The sequence below is a fragment of the Pleurodeles waltl genome, chromosome 8, assembly GCF_031143425.1.
Source record: "Pleurodeles waltl isolate 20211129_DDA chromosome 8, aPleWal1.hap1.20221129, whole genome shotgun sequence".
NCBI classification, from domain to species: domain Eukaryota; kingdom Metazoa; phylum Chordata; class Amphibia; order Caudata; family Salamandridae; genus Pleurodeles; species Pleurodeles waltl.
Window position 1 is genome coordinate 542,850,710 of NC_090447.1, and position 20,347 is coordinate 542,871,056.

Consider the following 20,347-nt stretch of genomic DNA (forward strand, 5'->3'; position numbering starts at 1 on the left):
GAAAATAACACATGAAAAAGCACCATGCTACGAAAGAGAGGAAGTTAAAACCATCACTCTAGTACAAGGCACATAGACCTACATATTGAATGCGTCCAATTTTAAGAACACCTTCTCAAATCGTTGCAGTCATCCTTAAAAGTAGGCAACTTGCACCGCCATCAAATCCTGCAGACACGCGAGTGCTTGCAGCAAAATAAAGTAAAATAAAATGTTGAGTGTTCTTTGAATGTATCTGGCTCTCCTGTGGAGAAAAACGATACCCCCCAAAAACAAAAAAAAATACCCTCCATGCACATAAACACGCTGTCGTTCACCTGGTTAAAAGACATGAAGCTTTGAATTTGGCTGGAGAGAAAAGAAAAATATATATATATATATATATATATATATATATATATATATATATATATATATATATTACATTTTACGTTACCAAGAGCAAAGTGTGTATTCTTGAAGACACAAAGAAACCCCTGAGGCAACAGCTCATCTGGGCGTGTGCTTGAAACCTGAAAAGAAAAAGTAGTGCCAAACAATAGCTGAAAGGATGAACGCTGCGGACCTTAACAGTAGTTGTCCGGTGCTCTTGGGAGGGTTAAACACCAGAAAAAGCATGATGAATGCATGCCCTTCACGAATGGCGATGCTGCAAAATGGAGCTACGATGGTGGCAGCAAATGGGGAAGCTGTGGGCGGACTGAAGCCCACAGTGTAGACACACCAGTCTCCGTTCGAGATGCGCATGCGCAACTAGAGCCAAGACCTAAAAACTGTGACAGAGTGAGTAATCAGGATTACAAAGGACCTGGAACAGTGAGATAAAGTGACCGGAGCTGTATGGTGATAGAAGAAAGGCATGAGGTGACGGAGACTATGCACCCTTGGTGATCAGCAACTCCAGCCTTCGGCAATGCTGGTGGCGGGCTCCTAAGAAAAAAACGTTGGGATTCAGCTTTTATTTATTTAGTTACTTTATAAATTAAGCATTGTATAGCAGGTGCTACAAGTCTGAACTCCTATCAGATTTCTCCTTTCTTGCAGCAATTTCTGCCATGCTCTGGCAAATTGAATTCAAAGAGTTGCACTCCTTGGTATCAATGGTCCGCATAAGATACCATATATCAAGTTAGTTAGTTAGTTAGCTTTATTTCAGTAAAATAAAATACCATCAAAGCACATGAACAAAAGACATATATACATAGAAGTTAAAAACAAAAAATGATAAAACCTCTAGTTAGTAATAGCAAGCAATAAATATAATAATTCTGCCATATCGCAAGCCTAGTTTAAAAATACAATATGATAAAAAACATTTGAGAATTATGAAAAACATTATTAAAAAGCATAACTACAAACCACAACGCATCACATATTCTCAGTTAGGGGCTAATTCTCATTGGTCCTTGCTATAATATTGGCTTTCGATTTACAAATGTTAACTCATGACAAATATAATACTGTATGTCATGATTATGACTTCAAGGATTTGCATCTAATGGGCCAAATTGCCTCCAGAAACTTTGCCAATGCACATGCCACGTTACCATAGGCATTTGATTTAAAAATCCTAAGAGCTAGACTCCCGCTCCCAAAACCCATGGATCTGCAGAGTGGTATAAGCCAACATGCCCTCTGCTTGGAATAAGCGGTGCAGCAAAATAAGAATTGGGATATATGTTCAACAACTCCACATCCCATCGGACATGTCATTGTCAGTGCCAGAATTAGACCATTTACAAGTAAAAGAGCAAAGTGGTAATGTATCAAGTTAACCAAAGCCTTATCAACTTTGCATTAAAAAAAAAAAAAAACACTGTTTCATATCACAAGTGAGTTTTGCCACAATTACAACTGGCCCTTTTTGCACACTGTAACAGTTGCAGGAAGGTGGGGATATGTACATTACGTCAGTGATAAAGTAAAGCCGCTTGCTGCTAGGCAGACTCCGAGAAAATCTATTTAGCTCACTGGTCCTGCCCTTATTATAGCATAGAATCCGTTGCCTGCTTTTACCTCCGGAGCACTGCTGATCACATTAACAGCCATTTAATTGAGTCGCTCACTGCAGATTGACCTCTTGATTTTGTAAAAGATCGGCACTGTTGAAATGTTTTCAATGTATTGCCCCTCATTGTGATCTTATTTGCATGTTTATGCTATGTACTGAATTTTGTTTTGGTCTCCAGGTTTTATCATTGACATTTTCTTCTTTTGCCTTTGAAGTTTGTTCTTTTAGCAAGATAGCTGTTTTACTACTTTTGACTACAACATATTAATTAAAGCATACGGTTACAATTTTCTTTGGTTTACATCATATTAAAATTCTTCTGTTTACAGGTTGTCTTTATCTTCAAGAACTGTGAACTTAAGGTGTTAGTAGACTACCAGCTTTTTTAATTAAAGTTCTTGTTGGAATCGGTTTGGAAGTCACAGAAAAAAGAGGGGATTTTTTTTCCCAAACAATTAATCAATTGGGGGTCAGTTTGCCAATTATGTCCTTGGGCCATCCTATTATGTAGCTCAAAAACTGAGCACCAAGTACAGCCATGTAAGCACTTGTCACTCGTGATACCTGGGATTAGAAGTCAAAGGATTACTCAGGGAGGTGTTATGAGGTTAGTGGTTTAAAACTCAGTAATTCACAGAATAATCCTTAATAAATCTACATAATTACATCATTCACTCATCTTCCATTCAGTTTACTCTGCCAAGCCAGTACAGCCTTTGGAATATGTTAAAAAAGTATCAAATCCTGCAGATTCATGTGAAGCATAAATTTCATATACATATGTTCTTATATGAAATAAATACTGTAGCTCACTTCCTATAGACAGAAGCCTTTCAACTAGTTTCTTCTGAGACACCCCCTTCAAACCTTCATGGAGCGGGGGAGAGTGAGGGTTGAGCGAAGGGTATGGGGTTTATGATATCATGTGGGGCTACTTTATCCTGCAGCTCATAATTCTCAATTAATGTGAGACTCATGAATGAATCAATCAGAAACTGACCAAAAACAGCTCCCCATAACACGGATGTTGTGACCACTTCAAACTCCTGGGCCCCAATGTATTTCAACTTCTCTACTAAGGATAACTGTGGCCCTCAGAAAAAAGGTTGTCTTTTTTGCCCATTTCACCCCTTCCCCACCATGAAAGGCCATCATGCCAATCTCGAAACAGGCTTTATGTCCCTTTCAGAACAAAACGCTCCAAAGTGTTGCTCCCCTCTTTGCAGCAAGAGTGCCCTCAGCCTTAAAGTTTACAAGTAAAATGAGTCCCCATACCCTTCTTGTAAAGTAGAACAGTCATAATTGTGTTGCAGTGCACCCCTCACATCACAAGCCCCAGTGTCACTGCACCTGCTTCAATAATGAAGCTATTGCATTTGAAGCCGGCTATATGGTACACCCTATGTTAGAACACGGGATCCTCATCTTATGCTATTTCCCATCCCTGCCATCTCTCTGGGGCTAAAACAAAGATGTTTCCTCTGCAACAGTTTTATTCTCTCTTGAGCCATTGCTTCAAGGCCCAAATCAACACTGGCACAGGATGGGTGCACTGCGCCCTAATGCAAAAAAGGAAAGGCGGTAAACAGGCACAATTGTGGTTTAGATGGTTCCTCACACCAGTGAGTTCGATGCCACTACACCTGCAACCCTGTGAAGCAAGCTGCTCACCCAGCCCACTCTAATGGCCACCACACCGAGACCTGTTGACCCAAGCAGACAGTCTGTTGCTTTGTGTAAAAATACTTAAATAAACAAAAATGGTTACACAAACATGTGTTGCACTCCCTATTGCTTGGGCCTTCTTCTCAGTGCAGCGAGGGTTATCGGGACCCTAATGCTAGCAAGGAAAATATGAATGTAAACAGACATAAAAGTGGGCGGGGTCTATGGGACTGAGCTGCTCACTCGTATTAACTAAAAAGAAAAACACCCCCAACACTTTTTGTTAAAAGGCATCTCTGGATGAAAGTGATGGGGACGGAGGTTACTTGTGTATGGAAGTTGGGGTAAGGGGAGGCAGAGACCTAAAGATGAAACAGGCCTACACACCAAGACGCCTGCTACCTGGATAAAATGTAAATGTGCACTTGGAGCCTAGACATACTTTAATAGAGGGAGTCACTATAAATTCAGGGCGCCACTTTAAGCTTCCTGGTGACAAATATTTATTATTTTTGAAAGGTAATACAAAGGTGTTATCAACTGAGTTCTGTAAATCGTCCTTCTAATAGATACTGTAAAAAATTTGCACAAGTACAATCTCATTACTTATTATTAAATATATATACTTTAGAGGGACATATTTTATCTTAATCTTGTTGCAGCATAAAGTATACAGTTTTAAAGTAACGACTTACGTATTTACAGTGCTTTCTGTCACAAGATGGGATCTTGCAGCGGTGTAAATGAACAAGTCACTATTTTGCACTGCACTAAACAGCATTCAGTTCTGTGACTCTGCTCACACACAGACATCTGCAGTGATCACATTAGCCAACTGTGATTTCATGATGTAAAGTAGCGCATTTCCTGCTGATTAGTATAACTTGGATTTAATTTTCATTTAAGGTGTGAACATTATTTTATATGCACTTTAATGTGAAAAAGTAAATGAAATGTTTATAGAATGTCTTCAACCCTGCCACCACTCTCACTCAAACCTGCCCCATGGCACTTAGTCTCACAGTTTACATGATCATTATTTTATTTTTTGCCATGTGAATGCTGCTTGTAAATGAAGACAGCTTGGAAACGACAAATAAACAAGGTTACACTTCCAGGCCATCTTCCTGTGCAAGTCTTTGCTGAAGTATTTGTGCCCGATTGAAGAAGAAAAAAAAATAAACAGACACCCAGAGAACATGTCAAACAGTTTAAAGAACTGTGCTATAGACACACTAGCCCCATTAGGTGACCAAGTCCATACTATGCATTTCCTTTGCCATGTTTACACGTTTTCATAGAGAGCCCTTTACATGCAGATACTCTAGCTCCATTAGATGCCAAAACTCCTATCATGGGCATCTTTTGATCTGTGCACAGCTCTTCACAGATAGCCTCACTCCCTCTAGACACCCAAGCCCCAAGACTGTGTAAGGCGAGGGGTTGGCTAGCTACAGGGGATTGGGCACAGAACCTGGCCTTTACTATGCATCACAAGGAGCTGGCTGCCCTATTGGGAATGACTGCAGCCAACCTCATATCACGCACAGAGAGGTGCTCATTGAGAGGTTGGCATAGTTAAACATGGTAATAACATGTTTTTTTTTACATTGAAAAGAACTACAGTTTCACAGCAAAAAACAAAGGTTAAAGTGATGTTATAATTAGCAGAAAATGTTAGTTTAAACATAAAATGTTAAACTAAAAAAAACAGTTATATGTAACTAAAGAAACTAAAACTCACACCCTCTTGAGGCACTAATGGACTCATATATTACAACCTTCATGACATGGTCAGTGACATTGATAACATCACAGATGACAACTCAAATGATATAATTGATGTCAACACTTTGCTTAGTAATATATATAGTAAGAAAAAAAAGTATTAGTTGAGGGCTATGAGAACACGCCCCAATTATTAATAACAATCCTTGCAAAGGTGAACCATAAAAGTAGCTTGGTACAAAGTCATCTGGGTTGACATAAAGGTAATGTGTAAAGTAGTTATGTAGCACTCAAACAGTAATAAAGTGAAAACACAACACAAGACAAAAAATCCTAAACCAATTCCGAAAAATAGAGTAAATTGTAATAAGTGAAATAACACCAAAACAACAAAAACCTAATAAGTAGAATGGGAGTTATGAATTCTTAAAGTTTGAAATAAAACTAGCACCAAAAAGTGAATTCTGAACGCACAGGAGTCAGTGGGTCCCAACTAGGGCTTGGAGATGGTAGGTTGCTGAAGAGCAGGGTCCCAGTGTGGTTGTCAATAAAGTCAGGAAAGCTCCAGGCAGGCAAAGTCTGTGCCAAGGATGACCTTGACATTGATGGTATGCTGTTCGGAGTCCATCCTGTCTTGAAAATGGAAAAAACACCACTATATCAGTCTGGCATTATCCCCAAGAGAGCACTGAAAAGTACAATATGGTGTGTACTGTTGTCTTGATTCTTCATGACCTGTTGAAAAACATGTTCATCAAAGATAATTGCACCCTTCTGCCAAGATCGACTAGGTCCTGTTCCCAAGAAGTCCACCTAGGTCAGACTCTCTGGTATTAACTGATAAAGCATATGTAACCCAAAATGAATCTCCCTATTTTCTGAGCAACTGTGTATTCGTAAAATTCAGACACTTTGACTCTTTTGAACACTCTGACAGCCAGTAAGAGTCATCTCCTAGTGACATGTGAATATATACGCCTACCGGTGCCATCAGATGATATCCTAGTGGTTTTATTAGCCTGGCCGAACCTAGCGAAACTTGCCCTGATAAATATTTACTCTAGGCCAGTGGGAGCTTCGCGGGAATCCCCCACTATAGAGGAGCTTTCAGTATATTTAGCGGAAATGCCAAGAGATATCCCTTACATAGTGGGAGGGGATTTAAATTCCCATTTCGAGCCGTTGGTCGGTCTCGTAGAGGGATTTCCCATGGAAGAAGAATTCAGGTGGTCAGTACCCTCTGTTGTAGCACCTTCTCCAAAGGCATGGACGCCTGTGGCTTTGCAGATTACTGCTCTCACCCTAAAGCATGGAATTAGAGCCTGCAATGGACGTATTAAGTCTGATGTACTAAGCAAAACCACGTACAACAGAGTGGGAAGAGAGTCCCGCTTGGACTATGCTCTTGTACAGATAGTGAACTGGTCTTCTATCCTGGACTTTAGGGTGGTGGAGAGACTGGATAGTGACCATAACGCCCTTGAACTCGATCTTAGCCATCCTGGGCCAAAGGCCTCCATAACAACCATGGGGGAGTCCAAACCTGAACTACTATTAGACAATAACAGGAGAAGAATCAGGTGGGATAAACTAGCTACGAGCCAAGTGAAACTTTCGAAGCTCTACGCAGGTTTAATCCCCATTTTGGAAAAAGTAGGAGAGCTAGCCAACGATGTGGGCAATATAGTCCACCATGAGAAATTATATCAGGCCCATGAGGACCTTATAAAGGGAGCGGCCTCTGAGCTTTTTACCAGGGTCCAGAATCAGAAGAGGATCCAACAACATAACTCCTTATGGTACAATGCAGTATGCAGGAAGGCAAAGGGAGAACTCCTCAGATGCATCAAGGTGGGAACAGATAGAGAGAAGCTGCGAGAAAGTAGACGGGCTTATAAAAAACTGGTCATCCATGCTAAAACCGAATGGGAGGAGAACCAGTGGGAGGAGCTTACCACTTCCCTCGCAACAAGAGATCACCGAATGTTTTGGAGAGTAGTAAACGGGGGGTCGGGGAACCTCCATTCGGCAATAGAACCAAATATTGCAGCAGGGGTGTGGCAGGCACACTTCCAGTCTCTCTACAGTTCCGAGCAGGGAGAAACTAAGATTGATTTCGGTACTGGACTGGTAGAGTATGGCGGGGATTTGATAACAGTGGGGGAGGTGAAGGTAGCACTAATGGGACTTAAAGCTGGAAAGGCGCCAGGATTGGACGGCCTGCCCGGGGACCTGTTCAAGCAGGAGCCCGGTGTTTGGGCCCCCTATCTGGCTGCAGTGTTTAATGGAGTTTTGTGTGGCATGGAAATTCCGAGTACTTGGCTGGGGGCAGAGGTGGTTCCTATATTTAAAAAGGGCTCGCCCCTGCTCCCAGCCAACTACAGACCAATCAGTCTAATTGACGTGTCACAGAAGCTGTTTGGCAGGATACTGCTGAATCGGCTTCAGGACTGGGTGGAAGAAACGGGTGCCCTCAGTCCGTATCAGGCGGGATTTAGAAAGGGAGTTTCTACAGTGGACCAGGTTTTTCGTCTGAACGTTATCTATTGGAGGGCAGCAATATTGGAAGGGGGTAGTTTATACACTATATTTGTGGACCTGAGGGCTGCGTTCGACCTCGTGCCCAGAGGGAAACTCTGGAGTGTTCTGGCTGAGATGGGGGTCCCCCCAGACATCCTGATAATTTTAAAGAGATTGCACCATAATAACTATGCCCGGGTCAGGTGCGGGAAACACGGGGAATTAACGGACAGATTCCCCGTTGACAGGGGGGTTAGACAGGGCTGTGTATTGGCACCGACCCTGTTCTGCCTCTTCGTCAACGGGGTAATCGCCCATCTCAATGGAACTGAATACACTGATGCCCCAAATTTGAATGGCAGCAGGGTGCCTGCAATCATGTTTGCAGATGACACCCTGTTGCTGTCCAAAACCCCCATGGGGATACAGAGGATCCTTGATTCTTTTGTGGCTTTTTGCACAGATAGGGGGTTAGAAATCAATGCTAACAAAACCAAGTTTATGGTTATGAACCCAACCCCAAGATCACGCCCGAACCCCTTACTGGGAGCTTCACGTTTAGAGAGAGTCTCCACCTTTGAATATCTAGGTGTAACGTTGAATGAAACCATGTCCTGGGGAACTCACCAGACCAGGGTTAATCTTAAATTAGTGCAGACCACTGGCGGCATTGCTCGGTTGATGAGAAGCTCCACATATCGACCGCTGGGGCCGCTTATCCAGATATACAAGGCACAGGCTAGAGGAGCTCTGATGTACGGGGCGGAACTGTGGGGTCACACAGCTTCCTGCAGTTTGTCTATAACTGAGAACAACTTCATTAGACAGATAGTAGCACTCCCGTGCAGTACTCCGCTCCTCCCCCTGAGGATGGATCTGGGTCTGAGACCAATAGCAGATGAATTAGGTCTCAGACCCATAGTCTTCTGGCGAAGGCTATGGAGCACCGAAGAACTCTCTTCTTATAGGGCGGAACTGAGTGAGTTTTTAACCCACCCTAAAGCTCTACTGATCCCGTGGATAAAATACATAAAAAAGTCCTGTATGGGATTGGGCCTCCCTGACCTGTGGTCGGATCCAGCTAACGCCTCACTAAGGATCCCACGAAGAGCTTTGGTCAGTGCTTACCACGAGCAGAAATTAGCTATGGCCCTAGACTGCAAGAATGAGGGGTCATTAACATCTGTATTCGCGCAAAGCAAGGACTCATACCGCCTGGAGAGGGTTCTGGATGCTATGTCTCCTGTGCTGGCCAGGAAGCTATTTCTCCAATGGAGATATGGCACATTGCCTCTGCGATCTTACACCTGCTCCTGGTCAACACTGCCATCTACCAAGCTATGTCCGACATGTGTGGGAGCAGAGGAAAGCGATTTGCATGTGGTCTTGTTTTGTCCAACTTACAAGGCCGCCAGGAAATATTGGCTCCTACCACTTATTAGAAACCTTGGTTTTAGGGAGTACCTCCCGGTGTACAGAATTTTAAAAACTGATGTTTCAGGTCCAATTGTGTTTGCACTAGCCAAATTCCTTACCAATGTGTGGCATATTCGTACCCGTATTTTAAAGTTGCAGGCTCCTATCTAACTTTAAGTTTTTATTTTAATTGTATGGTCTTTTATCTGATGTGTTTCCTGTTTACTTTTCCTTGATGGTTTTACATGTTCATATGTGTGTTTTTTGTGTACATCTTTTATGGCCAAATTGGCCGAAATAAAGATTAAAAAAAAAAAAAAAAAAAAAAATATATTGGTTTGCTGACAATATTTAATCAGTTAATTTCTACTGTACTTGAATGGTAACACTATACTCAGTGCAATGACTTCAAAGCATGTATAAGATATTTAGTGTTTGAAGAAGTTGACATATCTGATCATTCATGAACATAACCATTATTTTATACTGACTGGTGTCTGTTTAGCCACTAAGGTGTACATTTCAATGGAAATGTGTTACTCAGGAGCCACCAATGTAAGTCCATTTTGTGAAACAGAAAATTTGTAAAATGGGGGAAAGGCCAATGTGAGTCTTTGAGGGAGCAGGAATTGTTGAACCACTAACCTGATTACACATGTACTGCTCTTGACAGTCATGAGGGATTTAGCCTTTGTGGTACTACTAGGTTCACTCTCTTTTGAGTGTGCTTATTGTACTTAAAAGCACAGTATTCTACTGTGATAGGTTAGGTCTATGGTATAGGATTGGACTCAGACTGATTTCTGACTCTTTTACTCAAAGAATTCTGAGATTATACCTGGAATAATGATGTATGCCTCAGGTGTAGGGGACACACACCCACAACTCCTTCCAAACTTCACTAGTTTATCATCAGTCACAGGTCGATGTTCTGATATCTTTGCAACATGCATCTGGACATCCTCATATGGAACCAAACCTAACTTACAATCATACTGATTCCCTTTAGTATGATCTAATGTACCTGATCTGAAACTATCATTGCTGACCATCTCAGAAAACAAGCTTGCTCAGATCAGAAGTTGATCATTCAGAGATGCTCCCATCCAGTACGGCATGTCCAGTGTAATTCAGAGATCTTCTTAAGTCAGGCTCCTTCTCTTCAGCCTTTCACTAACCTGAAACCTCATATTACACTCCCACACAATAGAATGTATCTCTTGATTTCGTTAAGTACCTACTTTTACCTTGTTCATTGCAAACCGTGTTCCAATGAACCCACTCCAGCCAGCAAACACCACCTCCTTTTTAGCCACACTATGCCAACCTCCATCCTACAAGATAATACAAATGTCCCACAGCCATCCTTTTTCATCCTACTCCCACAGACCAATTGATGAATAGCACAGCACCAAAACATCTCCATGGCTGTGCATAACACAATTGGCTCTTCTGCTAATGCCAATCAAAACAACAAACAAAATAATTGACTCTGTTTCAAAGATATTGGTATAAACATATACCGGTTAGAGGAGGAGTCATGCTTATGAGATAGATCGCAATTGAAAAACAAGCATTTGCAATGCAGTGGGTCTCACGTTTGCTTAAGTTAGAGCTATTAGCGTTGTAAATTCCTAACTGGACTTTTCTTGCCACATAAATTGAAAATGAAAAGTAAAACACTTGACATAAGCAAGTCAATTCAAAGCTCCATGGCTGCAATTAGCGTGAAGGAGAGACACAAAAGGAAAAAAGTTAGCTTGCAGTCAAACATATCAGCAAATGGACAATTATCTATGTAACAAGGTCGGTCCCTAAGGCGGTAACAAAACCGCCCCAAGGCGGGACAAACTTAAAGCATTTACCAATGTTATCAAAGGATTTTTGAAAGGCAAGCCCACAAATTAGTGAAAGTGATGGATATGAGGTGGGCATGGTTAAAAGCCCAAATAGGTGCCAACATGTCGGAAAAGTAGTGCTTGCTCTCCGCTATGCTGGAACTAATAAGATGACAACACCGGTAAGGTATTTGTCTTGTTGCAAATTATATCTTATAGAGACTTCTAGTTACAGATTCCTTACCTCAGAATTTTCCCCCAGGCGAAAGACTGGATCTGGAGATTTTTTCTTGAAGCAATACCCGTGCGTGTCAGTAAGTGGCGTCGTAGTCACTGTGATGACGTCGGGAGTAGTACATAGACGCTGCCTCAGCGAGGTGACGTCAGTTCTTTTCTTTCCGCACCACACGCTGATCCGGAGAGAGCTACCCTGGTCGTTTTTTGACCGACTTCGATTCTTTTGTCAAGTTTTTGATGAGTTTTCTTGGTGCGTCGAGGGATGACATTGAAGACCGGTTTCAAACCTTGGGAGGACTGTCACAGCATGATGTTGGTGATGGATCCGCATTGAATCTGTTTGTAGTGCCTGGAGCGCGACCACAACCCGAAATCGTGCTCCAAGTGCCAGGCCATGCACCTGAATGCCTTGAGGGAGCTGTCCCTCAAGATTATGGCGGCCCAACGCTCGACTCCACGTAGGTCCTGGTCTCACTCGAGGGGAAGGTCTTGAGGCAGGTCACGGAGCCACCACCATTCTTCTTCTTCAAAGTAACAAGAAGAAGTAGAAGTGGAAGAGATCCTGTCACCCTTCGACTTTACCCCAGCACTCGAGGCCTCCGTCATCGGAGCCTGCTTCTGGGCCCGCTCTTCGCTTCCCCAAGTTTCTGGGAGCCGAAGCGACCCTTGCCCATTTACAGGAGTATTATGAGGCCATGTGCCTCATTTTTGGGCAGGCCAACCCTGATATGGTGCCTTTGGGCCCAAGGGGTTCCATCAGAGGGCCTTCGGGTTTCACGCCGGAGGCTCCGGCCACCGAGGTACCCTCCGGATCCGCTCCGGCGCGGGTAGTACCATCGAGACCTTCCCCAGCGCAGGTTCGATTTTCGACGATCCCGATGTCAGAGGTGCCCACCATTGACCCGGTCCTCATCCCCGACAACTCTGAGTCGGACCCGCATCGGCTGACGCCAGCTCCTTCTTCGATGGGGCCTATTCACCCCAGGTTGGATTATGACCCTTTTACTTATGGGTGCAAATTTTAGAAAGGATTGGAGGGGCCCCTAGACCCTTATGAATACCAGGATGACCCTAACTTGGACTGGGCACAGGAGTTGGTGAGGACAGTGGTCTGGATACCTCTCCAGATGCCGTGGCTACGGCAGAGGGATCAACTTATTTCATGGTGGTCAGTAGGGCGGCTGAGGCCTGTTCAGGTCAGGTCTAATCTCCCGATGGAGGTGCCTCAGCCAGGGGCTTCCACATCGGAGCCTCTTCTACCATTCAATGAAGCCCTTACCAATGTCCTTTTGGGTACTTGGTCCAGAATCAACACAGAGGCTCCTGTGAACAGGACTATCGCACACCACAATCGGCCTGCTCTGATCGACCCTCAATTCCAGTCCCAACACCCCATGCCTGAGAGCCTTGTCATCCAAGCATCCTCATCCTCTGGCACATTCCCTTCTGCACCCCCAGATAGGGAATCAAAAAGGCTGGAACAATTTGGGAACAAGATGTTTTCTTCCTCCAGTCTTGTGCTGCAGTCAGTGAACACTGCATGCCTTTTGGGCTGCTATACCCATTCTCTGTGGATACCTTCGCACAAGTTCTGCCGCAGATACCGGAGGAGGCCCATGCCATCATCTCCCAAGCTATCACTGATGGGAGAGATGCGGCAAAGTTCACAATTAGATGTGGAGTGGACACGACTGACTCTCTAGGTAGATCGGTTGTTCCCTAACCCAGCCACCGTGCCACACATACTGGTCAGCTGCTGCGTGGCTGAGGACGCGGAATCCCACGTGGGTCAGGGAACCAGAGGTCTGCCCAGTGCACCCCTGCCCCTGCCCCTGCTGCAGCATCCAAACCCTCCTAGTCCTGCCACCACTGGGAATCCATCACTACAGACAGGTAGATTTTGCAGATCGTTCAAAGGGGCTACTCCCTCCCCTTCGAATCTGCCCCCCTGCCTTGCCTCCATCAGCCAGTCGTATTTCAGAGGATCATTTGTCACTTCTCCACCTGGAAGTTTTGGCTCTTTTGGCCAAGGTAGCCATAGAGAGGGTCCCTGTGCCAGAATTAGATCGCGGTTGTTATTCCCGCTACTTTCTGGTGCCCAGAAAAGACCAGGGCTTATGTCCTATCCTAGACTTTCAGGACCTCAATCTCTTTCTCAAGAAGGAGAAATTCAAAATGCTCACCCTGGCTCAGGTCCTGTCTACCTTGGACCCGGGAGACTGGATGGTAGCGTTGGACTTGCAGGATGCTTATTTTCATATTCCCATCCTGCCTGCCCACAGACGTCACCTACGATTTGTGGTAGGTCATGAGCACTTTCAATTTACCGGGCTCCCCTTTGGCCTTACCAGCGCCCCTCTGATGTTCAAGAAAGTGATGGCGGTGGTTGCATCTCATCTGCGCAGGTTGGGAGTTTCAGCCTTCCCCTACCTTGACGACTGGCTGATGAAGGCGGACTTGCCCCAGAAAGTCATCTCCCACCTTCAGACTATGGCGAATGTCCTGCACATGCTGGGGTTTACTATAAACATGCTGAAGTCACACCTGACTCCTTCTCAGACACTCCCTTTCATCAGAGCTGTTCTGGACACAGTGTAGTTTTGGGCCTATCCTCCCGAAAAGCGAGTTCAAGATATTCAGGCTGTGATTCCAATCGTTTAACCTCTGTCTTGGGTTTCAATGAGACTGACTGTCAGGCTGCTAGGCCTCATGCACTCCTGCAACCAGCTAGTGACACATGCCATATGGAATATGCGGGCTCTGCAGTGGGACTTGAAGTTCCAGTGGGCGCAGCATCAGAACAATCTCTCCAACATGGTCCAGATCTCGGAGGGGACTGCGAAAGACTTGCAGTGGTGGCTTTCAAATCTGCATTGGGTCAATGGCAGATCCCTCTCCCTTCCTCAGACAGATCTATCCATAGTGACAGATGCATTACTTCTGGGATGGGGAGGCCACATGGGAAAGGGGGAGATCAGAGGCCTCTGGTCTCTGGTGGAGTCTGAGCTCCATATCCATCTTCTGGAGCTCTGGCAATCAGGCTTGCATTGAAAGCATTTCTTCCTTCTCTCAAAGGGAAAGTAGTGCAGTTGTTCACAGACAACACTACCTCGATGTAGTACTGCAACAAACACGGTGGAGTAGGATCCTGGGCCCTTTGTCAGGAGGCACTGTGCCTCTAGACATGGCTGGCACATCTGGACATTACCCTGGTGGTTCAACATCTGTCAGGCTCTTTGAACACCAGAGCAGACTAACTCAGCCATCGATGCATAGCCAATCACGAATGGTGTCTACATCCGGAGGTGGCGCAAGGTCTCTTTCAGCAGTGGGGAAAGCCTTGGTTAGATCTGTTCGCCTCCACAGAGAACGCGCAATGTCAGCTGTTTTGCATGCTGGAGTTTCCAAGATGGCACTTGCTCGGAGATGCTTTTTGTCTCAAGTGGAACTCCTGCCTCCTTTACCCCTTCCCGCCTATACCACTTCTGCCCAGAGTTCTCAAGAAGATCAGGACCAACCGAGCCCAAGTTATTTTAGTGGCTCCAGACTGGGCACAGAGAGTATGATATCCAGAGCTATTGAGCATGGCCACCGATCGTCCACTCAGACTGCCAATTTGGGTGGATCTTCTGTTGCTGCAGCAGGGGGGGACAGTTCTCCACCCAAACCTGTCCAATCTCCGCCTTCATGCGTGGAGATTGAGCAGTGTCAGTTGATGGCTTTTGACCTTCCTCCCAAAGTCTGCGACGTTATCTCGGCAGCCAGGCATCCCTCCACCAAAACGGTATACGCCTGTCGTTGGCATAAATATGTGGGATGGTGTTGCAACAAATCTGTTGACCCCCTCTCTGCTCCTCTTTCTGATGTTCTTTTGTTCATTCTTTCACCCAGCAGGGCTCTGCTTTGGGCACCCTTAAAGGTTATTTATCAGCTCTTTCAGCCTTCTTAGGTTGCCTGATCAGCCTTCACATTTTAAGTTTCCTATTGTCAGTCGATTCCTTAAGGGTCTCACCCATTTGTTTCCTCGCACTCCATTTGTCATGCCTAAGTGGGACCTCAATCTTGTGCTTACTTTCTTAATGTGTACTCCCTTTGAGCCGTTGCACAATTGTCCATTAGGCTCCTTACATTCAAGACAATTTTTCTTTTTGCCATCACTTCTGCTCGCAGGGTGCGTGAGCTCCAGGCTCTTTCTTCAAAGCCCCCATACTTGTCTGTGCACCCTGACAAAGTAGTGCTACGCACTAAGGCTTCCTTCCTTCCCAACTTCGTTACACCTTTTCATGTAGGCCAGAACATCACCTTGCCTACTTTTTATGCACCTCCACATCCTTCTCATGAGGAGGAGAGACTTCACCATCTAGACCCAAAAAGAGCGTTGGTGTTCTATCTCAATCGTACTAAAGATTTCCGGGTGGACGATCAACTCTTTGTTGGATATGTGGGTGTGAAGAAAAGGAAGGTGGTGCAAAAACGTACCATCTCTTGACGGGTACGCCTTTGCATCAAGATGTGCTATGATTTGGCCAAGGAACAGCCCCCTGAGGGCTTGCACACTCATTCTACCATAGCGACTGCTGCTTCCACTGCATTAGCACGCAGAGTTCCTGTCCTGGATATCTGTCAGACACCTCTGTGGGCATCCTTGCACATGTTTACTAAACATTACTGCCTGGACAGTCAGGTCTGTCCAGACAGCTACTTTGGTTGTTCAGTCCTGTAGAACTTTCTAGTATGATCTTGGTTGCAGCCCACGTCTGAGGACGGCATTGCTTTGGTATCTATTCTAAGGTAAGGATTCTGCAACTAGAAGTCTCTATCAGATGTACAAGTTATTTACCTTCGGTGACGATATATCTGGTAGAGACATATTCTAGTTGAAGATTCCTTACAGACCCACCCATCCTCCCCACTTGAAACTGATTTCTAGGGACAGGGCTTCCTCATTCAGGGCCTTAGCTCTGGTGCACCAATCTTGGTGTTCTTCGTGACTCTGTTCTTTGGCGTGGAAAGTCATGAAAAGAAACTGACGTCACTGCCCTGGAGCGTCGTCTATGTACTACTCCCAATGTCATCACGGTGACTACGATGCCAACGACGCCCACGGAGTCGACCGACACCACCTACCGACGTGCAAGGGTATTGCTCGAAGAAAAAATCTCCGGATCCAGTCTGACGCCTGGAAGAAAATTCTAAGGTAATGAATCTGCAACTATAATATGTCTCTACCAGATATATTGTTACCGAAGGTAAGTAACTTATTCTTCAGTTTATCACGCACTGGAAAAAAGAAGCCAAGTGTATTGTAATAATGCCAAGCTATAGTGAATTTGTATGAAACAAGTCCAGTTCTCAACTTCCTACAATGCTTTTTGCTTCTGCCAGAGCTAGTAAACGAACAGTGGTAGACATAGCTCTATTGCTTTATTGTCTTATATTACATGTTCTTCATGATCTATTTGGAATGGTAATTGGTTTTCCCGGTGATGTAAGTAGCTGTTGACTCGTTTCCATGCAGCAACATAGAATATAACGAGAGCTTTCCTGATTAATAGCTAATGTGAATTCGTCCTTACGGCATCATCACCAGCTCCATGTGACCCTAACTAGGTTATGAGCGCTATATAAACACTATCTGCCATTTTGTCACTCTATGCTTTCTTTCTTTGCATCCTCCTCTTATTTCTAATGATTCTTTTTTCCAGACGGCAGCAATGCAGTGGACCTATGAAATCAATGGCCTGCCTCCTCAGACCGCACCTCCCCGTTCCACATCATCCAAAATCGCCTCCACTGGTTACATGCGATCAACCACAGTCAGACAGCGCAACTTCCTGCGGGAAAATATCAAACTGGTTACCACAGCTGTGTCATCTCCTCTCAAAGGAGCGCCTCTGGTCTTGAGAACAAAATAAACGAGAACCTTTTGTTCGTTCGTTTTTTTAACATTGTTTTGTTGGATTATGAATATGTAAAAATAAGACAAGTCTAATAAAGATCACGCTTTTATTTTTTAAAATGCTGTAATTGTTATTTTTGTTTTATCTAAAGAAGAAAACAAATCAACAACATTGTATGTCTTACAGAAGTACCCGCATCGGTTGTAGATGTTTGAAAAATATGACTGCTATGTAAACCATTTGGCACTGGAGCCATCACTAGTTACATGCAACCCAGAATTGCAAAGATAAAAGGTGGTAGCATCTGGTCTAGTTTACCCAGTCCTATTTCGTCTGTAGTTAAAGGGCACAGGGCGGGTGCAAAAAGCACCAGCACAAGCGAGGAAAATCGCCCCTTCTGCATCTCAGTTTAATAGTAAAGAACAGCCATAGCTGGGGTCCAGTAGGGGCCTCAAACTGAACCCCAAACTCTTATGTTAGCTATGCCTTTGGGACTCTTGCTCAACTCCACACACTGACAAATGGAACAACGTTAAATGACACTCTGGCAGCAGCGCGGATGTGAATTGGGCAGTCATTCCTACATGGATGTTTTGGTCTGTCTTGAAAGTTAAGCTGTCACATGACTGTTTAAAGTTAATCGATGTTATTCTACAGGTTGCTTCCACATATATACATATCTGTTCACATGCTATATACTTGTAATGCTTTACATTGGCATAGAACATTGCTTCAAACCCAGACCTATTGGCATTGCTAATGCTTGCCAAAGTGTGGGAAACCATGTCTGCATGTAGTATTTATACAGTGCAAAGCCAGCAGAAACTCGGCCAAATACTATAAACGGGGAAGTAGAAAAATACACCAAACCCTTTCTGTCCATTAATGGAACCAGGGTACAACATAGAACAAACACAACAGTTCCGTGGGTTTCATTCATGTATCACCATTATTTATTTGTATTTTTATAATAAAAATCAGCACTATTAAGCCTTTCTAGATACAAACATTATCTTCTTGTTTTTTATTCTCGAAATAAGTGGTTTATAAATTGCAATGGTGCAAATCGCGTAATGCTCATAGGTGCAGTGATGTGAACAGTAAAATATGATACATATATAAACAGTAGGGAAGTCCTCGAGTTTATAAATGTGCACAGTTTAGTAACATTTCCGGTTTGTATGGAATTACACAAACACTGGGCAGTCCTAGTCATGCGTCGATGTTTCGACCCACACCCTAATTCCAGTGGGTCTACTCAGAACAAAACATGCCATCTGGCAAACACTTGTAGGATAAAATGTGTAGAAAGGCTATTTACTTGATAAATCAGATAGTCATATCTGAGTAAGAACATACTTTGGTATTCAAAACATACCTCAAAGCTGTGCATGTCCTTTACATGTTGAGGTTGTCTAATCGTGAGGCCTTGAAGTTGGCTCATCAAACGTCAACCGAAATGAATAGATATACATCAGTGGGTGTTCTTGTGAATGAAAGCAGAAACACCTCCTGTTTCCATTTCAAGAAAACACAATCAAGACTATTTGCAACTGTGAGTCAACACTTAGTAAGTTGATACAATGTGCTTACTAAAGTGATAACAGTATATCCATCCAGCCACCTAATGAAGCAATTTATTACTGAGGAACCACAATTGAAGAATTATAATTTAATATTCAGTCAACACCTAGTGTGCTGAAAAAAGCAACACTGGATCTCTGTGAGCTGGATACAAATTACCTAGAGGCACAGATACTGTGAGTCACCTGTGTGCTGCATAGATATGAATAGGGAGGTATCTGGCTTCTGAAAGCAGAATTGAACTGTTACTGTGTGGTGATGTAGTGTTCTTTAAAGAGGTGTCTCTTCAGCTCTGTTCTAAATTAGTGTGTAAATGGTGTGGTAAAATGGTGCTGGTGCCCCTCTCAGCACAGCCAGGGTGCTGTGCTGAGAGGGGCCCTTGGAGGTGGCCCCCCCCACACCGTGGGGCAGTGGGGGCCTTTATTTCGCCACTCATGTGGTCCTGGTATATATGGAAATGTTGAAGGAAATCCTAGTTCAACTGGTGGAGAATGCCTGATTTGTGTTTTTCTTTTTATTCCTTTCCTTGTCTACAGCTTGATGGTGTGCTGCTTGCTGATGTGGAAAGAGTACTCGGAGGTGGTGAGCTTGTCAGTCAGATTGTCAGGACTGTAGTCCTGATGACTCTGTAGAGGATGCAGTTGGTTTTGAAGATGGTGTGCGTCAGAAAGGGAAGTCAGTGAAGTTCAATAAGGGTATTTTGCTTCTGTTTTTCTTGGATACAGTAAAGTCCAGAAAAGGGTTGGGATGGTATCAGCAGTTTCAATGAAATGGAAAGTGTGAATCGTTACTTTCAGATGGCATTCTGGACACCTGGATTTTGTTTATAGTGAAATTAGTATGCTTTATTTTCTGCATGCTGATTTCATGCACTCACAGACGATGTCTATAGTCTTCCTATCAAATGCCGAGGGTATAGCTTGACAAGGAGTAAGACAGAAGGCATTGTTATCTTGAGATTTGCCAACAAGCAACGCATTATACTCAGCTGAAAAGAGACCACTGCGAGAGGACAAAGAATGGAGTAGCTAAGGGGTTTTAGCACACAATATGTGGTTAATATAGAGAATTTCAGTATTACTTAACAGATTAAATACAGAATCACTTTTTTGCTGCTGATGCACACAACCAGTCGTTAAGATGAAACTGACAAAGACTCGGGACAAAAAAGGTCTGGGCGCTATAACCTATGCTTTGCAAGTTATTATGTAGTGCACGTATACCTTTGACAGGGGCCAAGTGCTGGCATATTTTTCAGATCGTTTTGCTCTTACATTAATGTTCTCAGTGCCTGTTCATATAGGAATATTTGAAGGTGGCATTCTAGTAAGTCAATCCTGAATGATGCAGACTTAATAAATATGAAGAAAATGTTCACATGGTTTTCTTTGTTGGAAAAGTGGCCTCTGACAATTATATCTTAGTTTTGGAAGCACTTACTGAAGCTC

At 43.9% G+C, this 20,347-nt stretch overlaps 1 protein-coding gene across 1 annotated transcript in view; it reads left to right on the forward strand.

The window, feature by feature from the left end:
- CFAP47 (cilia and flagella associated protein 47) overlaps window positions 1-17,350 on the forward strand; it is a 2,216,809-nt gene extending 2,199,459 nt beyond the window's left edge. Inside the window, exon 64 of the mRNA XM_069204610.1 lies at window positions 17,121-17,350. Within this exon, the coding sequence (XP_069060711.1) occupies window positions 17,121-17,330 (210 nt within the window). The 3' untranslated portion in view covers window positions 17,331-17,350. The remainder of the gene's footprint in view (window positions 1-17,120) is intronic.
- The last annotated feature ends 2,997 nt before the right edge of the window (window positions 17,351-20,347 follow it).